The following is a 9,123-nucleotide window of genomic DNA, read 5'->3' on the forward strand; positions in this document are numbered from 1 at the left end:
TTTTTTGGTAGACACGGGTGCTTGTCGTTCTCTTTTGCCAAGGGAACTCTTCAGGACACGACGTAGACAGACGTCCACTTGGTAGCTGCCAACGGATCTGTGATACCCACCTACGGTTACGAGAACCTTACATTATCGTTTGGAAACGGTAAATTTAATTGGAAGTTTCTCGTTGCTGTCGTCACATCGCCAGTCCTTGGTGTGGATTTCCTCTCTCATTTCCCCCTTCTGGTCGATGTCAACCACCGACGATTGGTCAACGCAGACTCGTACATGTCGACACCTCTTCAACCCGTCCCCTCCAACCTCGCTCTCCACATCAGTGCACCCACGGATGCCTACGCCCACCTCCTCACGTCGTACCCGGAAGTTTTCCGTCCAGAACTTCGCCAAACACCCACGGCTCCTGCCAAGCATGGTATTTATCACCATATCAAGATGACGGGACCCCCAGTCTTTGCAAAATTCAGATGTCTGGCACCGGAATGATTTGCAGCCGCCAAACAGACGTTCGCCGAAATGAAAGAAATGGGCCTTTGCCAAAAGGCCTCCAGCCCATGGTTGTCACCCTTACACATCATTCTGAAGAAAGACGGCTCCCTCCGTCCATGCAAGGATTACAGGCGCTCGAACATGCAAACAGAGCCGGATGACTATCCCTTCCCAAACATTACAGACGTGACCTCCTACCTGCACAAAGTGAAGGTTTTCTCTACGCTCGAAGGGGTATTATCAGGTGTCTATGAACCCCGAAGACATCCCCAAGACCGCCATCACCACTCCGTTTGGTACATACACCTATAATATATTAAATTCCTTTTTTGACCTTCGTAATGCCGGGGCCACGTTTCAACGTCTCATGGATGGCATCTTAGGGGACCTCCCCTTCTGTGTATGTTATGTGGACGACATACTTGTGTTCTCCTCCTCAAAAGAGGAACACCTCCGTCACCTGCGCATTGTGCTCGACTGCCTGCAACAAAACGGCCTTGTAGTCAGGTACGACAAGTGTACCTTTGGCGCCAATGAAGTGTCGTTCTTAGGGCACCGCATCACTCCTGAAGGAGTCCATCCCCTCCCTGAGAAGGTAGCAGCCGTTCAGGACTTCCCCGCGCCCTCGACCGTCAAAGCTCTGCAGGAATTCTTGGGCATGATCAACTATTATTACCGTTTTCTACCAGCCATTACCGCCACTCTTGCTCCCCTCTACGCCTCCCTCAAGGGCAAGCCAAAGGACCTGAAATGGGGTCCCCTTCAAGAAGCGTCCTTCAGCAATGCAAAGAAGGGCCTATCAACCGCTGCAGCTCTTACTTTTCCTATCCCACATGCCCCTCTCCTTCTCTCCACCAATGCCAACGACATCGTTATTGGTGCAGTGCTTGAGCAGGTGGTCAATGGCTCGGCCCGCCCATTGGCCTTCTTCAGGAGAAAACTGTCCAAGGCAGAACCGGATTATTTTATCTTCGATCGCGAATTGCTGGCGGTGCACTTGGCTGTCCGTCACTTTCGCCATTTCTTAGAAGGTACGCCCTTCGTCATACGCACAGACCACATGCCTCTGGTGCATGCCTTCACTCGACAGTCTGACGCCTGGTCCGCCCGTCAACACCAACATCTCTCCGCCGTGGCTGAATACAATTGGACCCTTATATACGTCCCTGGGAAAATGAATCCCGTTGCCGATGCCCTGTCAAGAAACACGTTGGCTGTTGTTCAACTGAGATTGGATTACAACGCCCTGGCTGAATCCCAACAACAGGATCCAGAGTATCAAGCATGTAAGACATCCTGTACGTCCCTCCGTTGGGAAGACTTCCCTTTTGAAGATTCCAACACCACCCTCCTCTGTTACGTCAGTACTGGTAGACCGCGACCTTGGATTCCTGCTCCCATGTGCCGGCAGGAGTTTGATTTCATTCACGGCCTTTCACATCCCTCGTGCCGTTTTACTGTACAGCTGCTGAAGACGAAGTTCATTTGGCACGGCATTTCTAAGAATGCTAAGGATTGGGTACGTGCCTGTACTTCTTGCCAAACTTCCAAAGTACATCGACACAAGGATTCAGGAATGGGCACCTTTTCTCAACCTCGGCATCGTTTCGCACACATTCACGTCGACGTTGTAGGCCCCCTACCCACATCACAAGGACATCCTTACCTATTTACTGTCATTGACCGGTCCACCCGTTGGCCTGAAGCCATTCCCATGGAAACTGCAACGTCTGCCTCATGTACATCTGCCCTAGTCTCAGGATGGATTGCAAGATTTGGTATCCCTGAGCATATTACTTCTGACAGGGGTACCACTTTTACCTCTCAATTGTGGACATTATTAGCGAATCTCCTGGGCATCACCCTACATCAGACAACGGCCTACAACCCCGCAACCAATGAAATGGTTGAACGTTTTCATCGCACCCTCAAAGCAGCTTTGATGTCCCGCTGCAAGGATTCCAACTGGTTTACTCAGCTTCCCTGGGTCCTCCTGGGACTAAGGACCACTCCTAAAGACACCCTCGATGTCTCAGCAGCTGAAATGGTGTATGGCGACCCGTTGGTCGTCCCTGCCAAATTTTTTCCTTATACAACCTCCTCCAACGATCTCCAGCGCATACGTCACGTCGTGGGAAAATTTACTCCATGCCGCCAGACTTACAAGCCCCCAGCGGAGCATCACTTACCGACAGACTTGCACTCTACAACGCACGTCTTCCTGTGCAACGACACTAGCAAGCCACCGCTAACGCCTCCTTACACGGGCCCTTTCCTTGTGATGCGACGTAGTCCGAAAGCATTCCTACTAAACCTTCGTGGCAAAGAACACTGGGTCTCCATTGATCGTCTAAAACCTTCTTATCTCCTGCCAGATGACCCGCCTACAGTTTGGTTCTCTAGATCAGGGCGCCCTATTTAACGTGTACAGTATGTCATTTTTAGGGGGGGAGCCATGTACCAACTGTGTGTCACACGATCGTACATAGTTCATTTTTTGTATATCTTATGCTTGTATTTTCTCTCTTCCCTCGCACTAAAAAGAACCTGAATAAACATGCCTGTTTTTCTCACCGTTAACGGTGTCGGTTTTGAACATGAAATTTCCTGTTGCATTGAGCTTTAGTATATAAAGGAGGGTGTTTTTATAATAAACTCACTCAGTTGCTTTCATCCTGTCTTTGAGTCATAACTTTCTCTCGGCCCATCACAGAATATTATGAAACATACTATTATTTTTTTGTAGCTCTCAAGTCCCTCCCCCTAAACAAAATGCCTTAATCTGTTATCATTTTTCTAACAGGTATTGACAGCAGCCCCCTACATGCAGTAGGGAGAGAAGATTAGGTTATTCTTCAGAGTACGGTACCTGTATATAGGAAAGATGATGTTGCTAAAAAAATAGTTACTCAAGACTTGTATCGTAAATATTTCTGCCCTGCTACATGGTAACTTTATTTGAAATTAGGAGCCAATGAAACTAGTTTAGTCTTATTACTGACCTAGGTGGTAATATATTGACACAATGTTTATGGACAGTTTTCCTGCCAAATCTGAGAACTTACCTTGGAACCCTTGTTGCAGAGTCACTTCCCAAACTTGTAATTGACGTCAGTGTTTTCTGAAAGTGACCAGTGACCCAGGAAGATTTTTAGAGAAACATTTTAAAGGGTGTCATAAACATTAATAGTTCACAGGAGCTATTGAAATGGCATATCTGGTCGTAGGCCCAGGTGGTGAATTCAGATGTTAAATGTAGAGTGAGTGTGTTCGAATTTAGTCTGAATTGTTCCAGAATTATCAAAACCCCTTCCAAGAATGAGAGATTTAGGCACTACTGTGGTTGATCAGAAAAGTTTCAATGACAACGTAACCTTATCACAGTGCAGGTTTACAATTGGAGATTTTCTAGACATTGCTATCATAAGCCCACAGAGATCTACACAGCGTCGTATGTGGCCATACTATTCAGAAGCTACAAATTTTTATGTATCTTTGCAGCCTAATGGTAGACTGGATATTGATAAGAACAGTATTGATTTAGGGAAAATTATTGTAGTACAGTATTTTCACAGTTTTATATTTTCTTTTTAGATGGTTGATTTGATATTGTTTAGAAAACTTGTGATTGTCCAGCATGTGAATAGTTCTTTTTTTTTCTTTATTCAAATCTCTTTTTTATCTTGTTATCTTGAGGCTGGAGTGTGAAGGGATGCTAATTTTGCCTTTAATTGCTTATTTGAATTGACAAAACAATGTTAATGTAATCCTAACAGTTTCTTTTCTTTTTCAAATAAATATTTTTCTTGTTTTCATAAAGGCAAAATTTCATTCCAGAACCTTTCAACATGGTGTCCCCTTTTGAGCCACCCTTTTTTTCCCTTAGTAGCAGTTGTTCTATTTAAATCTTTCTTAATAAGTTATTTATGATAATTTTTTCCAACACTGTGTCCTGTTATCAGTACAAACAATTTGTCCCTTTCACCTAATGTTTTTATATTGTACTTCTATCCAGCTAGCCCAATGAAAAGGAAGTTAAGAAGGAAGTAAGATTCTAGCTGGGTCCCCTTGCCCAGTATAAATCAAGGGGTGGTGCCCAGTGGTCAATTCTCTTGACCAGTTATTTAGATTTTTGGGTATTCCACTGTCGTATATTTTTTGTGTAGTGAACGTTGGGTTGTGGGACACTAGGCAGTTTGGGTGCTACCTCTGGCCACAGTCCACAAACCACTACAGTATCTTAATACTGCTCGATCTCAGTGCTGCTTTTGATATAGTTGTGCATGAACTGCTACTAAATGGTTTACGGTCCATCGGCGTTGAAGATCAAGCCTTCGAATACCTAAAAGGCTACTTAGTTGGTTGAAATTACTATGTACAAATTGAAAACTCTTATTCATCATATGAACCCTTAAACAAAGGAGTACCCCAGGGGAGTGTACTTGGCCCAATCTTATTCTGCATATATACTATTGGTCTATCAAAAATGCTACAAAGGCATGGCGTGAAGTTTAAACTATTTGCAGATGACACAATTTTACTTCTCCATAAATCAGGGCCGTTTCTAGTTCATTAGGCACCCCAGGCAAGAACTCATTATGGCGACCCCCTTCCCTCCAGGCTGGAAATAATAACATAAACAATTTCGAACACAACTAGCATCTCAAGTTCCACAACAAAACAACATACTTTATTAATAAATCATCTTCACGTATATGTATACACAACAAGGAAAAGTAGACTCAAAAGTATACAAACTATTTTTGTAAATTTTAATAAAATAACACCATTATACATTTTTATTGCAAATCCTACCTAAGATAAATTTAAAAAGGTAATCTTGCCATCTAAAACAATAGAACTCAATGCATATATATTGAGGGCTATCCTTAAACTATTATATACAAGTTTTCTTCACTGATTTTTCATATATAAAACCTGACTCTTCTTGACTTTTTTGCAGCAAAATCATCTATAGTGTCATCATACGAAATCTGTTTGGATATTTCTCTATTAATACTAATTATTGCCAGCAAATTTAGGCACTCCTGTGACATAGTAGACCTTAAATATGCTTTAATGAGCTTAAGTTTAGAGAAGCTTCTCTCTGCAGATGCCACAGTCACAGGTGTAGTGACAGCAATTCTTAATGCCACCCACATGTTTGGATAGATCTCTTTCAGGGCGTTCTCCTCCAGAAAAACAAGAAGGTCTAATATTGTCATATTTTGTTTTGGCCATTGTTTTGGAAATGACCGCATCTCTACAATCAGTTCATCATAATTTAAATTAGAATGATCCCCAGATGTGAGTGTATTACACAAATCTTTTGCCTGCTTTTCAAGCTCACTAGATGTCAGGTCAGAGAAGTTTATGAGAACACTGAATTTCTTTGCAACATCACTCATCATTCCAGTTCTCTCTCTCAGAGATTCAATGGCCATATCCACAACTACATTGAAGAATGAAAACTCCATTTTTTTTTCAAGGCATCGGTAATAGGTTCATCAGGGGCCTCATAGGAAAACTGCCTTTTAGTAGTTCTGAGTCTTTTCTGCTTTAGAGCAGCTTCCACATTCATCTCCTCACATATCTCTTTGGCAGATGTCTGGGCATCAGCAAACCCAGTGTCTCTGTAGCTAACAAGGGAGGTTTCAGCCTTCTTGTGAATGTCAACAGCTACATCTAGATGCATGCATTGTAATTGCAGAAGTTTATTCACAGTTTGAACTTTTCTAAGGGTATCATACAACACCACCGTACAAATAGAGAACCGGTATGATCCCACCTCTTCTGCTAAGGCTTGTGCTTCAATCTTAATAGCTGGATCTGCAGTGCTTGCTCTCACCTCTAAAAAAGCATCTCTCACTTTTGCAGCCTGGAATCTTACAACCTCAACACTGTTGATTCGACTCTCCCACCGTGTGTCTGTCCAGGATTTCAAATTTGTATCAACATGTTTTTTAGGGTCGACCACCTTTGAGTGGAGGCAGAAAAAAGATTAAATAATTTTTGCAGGTAGCCAAAGTAGCTAGTTTCATCTGAGGAGCTCTTTGCTGCATCACACACAACCAGATTAACAGTGTGTGCCCCACATGGCACAAATAAAGCCCTGGGGTTTAACTGAAGAAGTCTAGCCTGGACTCCCTTGTTTTTTCCTCTCATATTTGCCCCATTGTCATATGGCTGTCCTCTGCAGTCTTCAAAGGGGATATTAAGCTCTTCAAGCTTTTTGAGTATGAGTCTTGAGATGTCTTCTCCTGTTGTCTGCTCGGCCTCAAGGAACCTGATAAAATATTCCTTAATTTGTGCAGTGCCTTCAGCTGTAACTATTCAAATTATCACAGATAATTGCTCCTTGTGACTTAAATCTGGAGTGCAATATAAGATAATTGAAAAGTATTTGGATTGTCTAATTTCGGTCACTATGCACTCCACAACCCTCTTACTGATGCAGTCAATAAACTCATTTTGAATAATATTGCCTAGGTAGGATGTATGACTAGCACCTCCTTGCACATTCGCAATGTGTTCTTTGAGAACAGGGTCAAACTGAGCCATGAGTTCAACTTCTTTCAGAAAGTTCCAATTATTGGGCTGGTAAAGTGTGTATGTGGACCCTCTGAGAGGAAGATTTCGTTCTGCCAGACTATGAATTATAGCCACGAACCTGGTAAGTACCTCTCGTCACCTACGTCGTTCATTGTTTATTAGTGCCAATACGACTCTCCAGTTTATTCCATGACCCCATATTCTTTGTATGTTCTGGACTTTTCTCATGCATTTTGAGTGAGTCATTGCAGTTTTTCCAGTCATTAAAGCCATCTCTACTTACTTTAAATGTTTTCTGGGAAAAGAGTTTTCAACATAAACAGTATAAACTATCTTTTTTCTTGGAATATGTCAGCCATGTTCTTTTGATTTTCTCCCCGTTCACTAGCTGTTTGAAGAAGTATTGGTGATGAAAACTTCTTCCATCCTCTTTCTTTGGGAATGTGAACTCTGATTTGATTACATATGGCCCTCGACTTACCAACTCAATCCTCTCTCCATGAGACAACTCGGGTGACCAGTCAGCAGGATCAATGGGTGCTGCTGTAACAGACTCACTGTACTCGCTTACATCTGTTGGTGAGCCTATTGAGGATGATTGTGAAGTATCTTTAGGCTGTGGAAATGGGACATCGTCATTGAGTGTGCTGCAGCTGCTGGTGCTGGGTCCTCCTTCTGTAAGAAATCAAACACACATGAAATAGCTTCTGAATGAAATGGTCAATCACAAGACACATTTTTATGTTTCTGACTATCGAGTTCTGATGCTGCCTTATTACCTTATTACATATATAATTAGAAAAAGGATTCTAAAAAAATAAAAAAAAAAAATAGATTCCACGATCCGGTCAACTTACCGTACGTACGTAGAAAGTTAGCGGAAAATGTACTTCTTCTTTCTCTCCAAAAATTGAATACAGATCGTTTTAGGTGAATATTTTTATTTGCAGGTTTTTTTTCGAATTTTTTATATCAATAACTGTATTTTAAACTTTTCTTTCATTCCGGCTCAATCTTAAAACTTTCATTAATCACTTAATGTGGAATTTCTTTCCATGCTTTATTTCAGTCACCCCTGTTATTCCATTTTTTATTTTTTGTTTGTTATTTGCTGGGTTTTACGCATCTCTTTTTTCTTTTGTTTCCTTTGTAACCTTCATTATTATACCCTTAAATATTCATTGCTGCTAACATGTCCATCATTCCCCTGTAATGCTTTACCTTTCATCACCTCATTCCTCTGTAGATGATTTTTTCTCATTTCGTGAGCTCACAGTACATTGCTTTGACGATGCAACCGACCGTCGACAATTTTTAAAGACATCGCTTGGTTGCGTTCTGTTCCAAATGCTCTTGCAGCTTTGGATGTTCAACCACAATTGGTTTGTATTTAAGTAACTCTTTAATTTACGTAACTCATTGATCTTAGCTTATTGCTATTTACATCTCAGTACCTATTTATGAGTCTGTTTAGCTAGGATTGTTTTCTGTGTTATTGAACATCACTAAACGCCACTTAATTTTTTTGTATGTATATTAATTTTTATAAACCAGACAGTAGGATTTCTTTATAATTACTTTCCCCTGGAGTTTCAAGAATGATCCTTGTATTTATAAAAAGCACCCTTCAGCAAACCACGTACTCATGGAAATTTGAAAAAGAAGCACCCTTCAGCAAACCACGTACTCATGGAAATTTGAAGAAGAAGACTCGACCGGCTCGAATCAGCTCAGCGGCGGGAGGCAGAAGCGTGAGAGCGGCCCACTTAAAAACCAGGATGCGTGGAAGGCAGACGTAGGCATAGCCTCTTCATCTGAAACGTCGTTTTAACATAGGCGTTGGTTCAACTACCTGTTGTTAACCATTTACTAATCAACAGTATGCCTTATTTTGTGCCATTATTTGGAAGATAAAATTACGAGGACAAAACACGTCAGTGCAGAACTGAAGATGCACCGTGTTCTTAACAGTTTACAAGATGCCTCCACTACGTCTACAATCAACCCTCGAGAGCGTGAGTACTAACAGTGCTCAACCTTGGCCCCCCTTCTTTTTGCCTTTATTTGACAATGTGCACA

At 41.9% G+C, this 9,123-nt stretch overlaps 2 protein-coding genes across 2 annotated transcripts; both read right to left on the reverse strand.

The window, feature by feature from the left end:
- Window positions 1–5,417: 5,417 nt before the first annotated feature.
- Window positions 5,418–5,936, reverse strand: LOC137659040 (zinc finger MYM-type protein 1-like). The gene has a single exon (XM_068394133.1). It carries the CDS (start codon window positions 5,934–5,936, stop codon window positions 5,418–5,420), a length of 519 nt encoding a protein of 172 aa, XP_068250234.1.
- Window positions 5,937–5,944: 8 nt separating this feature from the next.
- LOC137659041 (uncharacterized) lies at window positions 5,945–7,053 on the reverse strand. The gene is made up of 3 exons (XM_068394134.1): window positions 6,942–7,053; window positions 6,631–6,821; window positions 5,945–6,469 (listed from the first exon to the last, which is right to left on the reverse strand). The coding sequence occupies exons 1-3, from the start codon at window positions 7,051–7,053 to the stop codon at window positions 5,945–5,947; spliced, it is 828 nt and encodes a 275-aa protein (XP_068250235.1).
- Window positions 7,054–9,123: the final 2,070 nt, after the last annotated feature.

Source organism: Palaemon carinicauda, chromosome 19 (assembly GCF_036898095.1).
Source record: "Palaemon carinicauda isolate YSFRI2023 chromosome 19, ASM3689809v2, whole genome shotgun sequence".
Classification (NCBI taxonomy): Eukaryota; Metazoa; Arthropoda; class Malacostraca; order Decapoda; family Palaemonidae; genus Palaemon; species Palaemon carinicauda.

Coding starts and splice junctions, on each gene's coding strand:
- LOC137659040 (XM_068394133.1), bottom strand. CDS start 5,936: ATGGCCATTGAATCTCTGAGAGAGAGAACTGGAATGATGAGTGATGTT.
- LOC137659041 (XM_068394134.1), bottom strand. CDS start 7,053: ATGGCTCAGTTTGACCCTGTTCTCAAAGAACACATTGCGAATGTGCAA. Junction 6,822..6,941: donor TGAGTTTATTGACTGCATCA/GTAAGAGGGTTG, acceptor TAATTTGAATAG/TTACAGCTGAAGGCACTGCA. Junction 6,470..6,630: donor GAAAAAACAAGGGAGTCCAG/GCTAGACTTCTT, acceptor CTCCACTCAAAG/GTGGTCGACCCTAAAAAACA.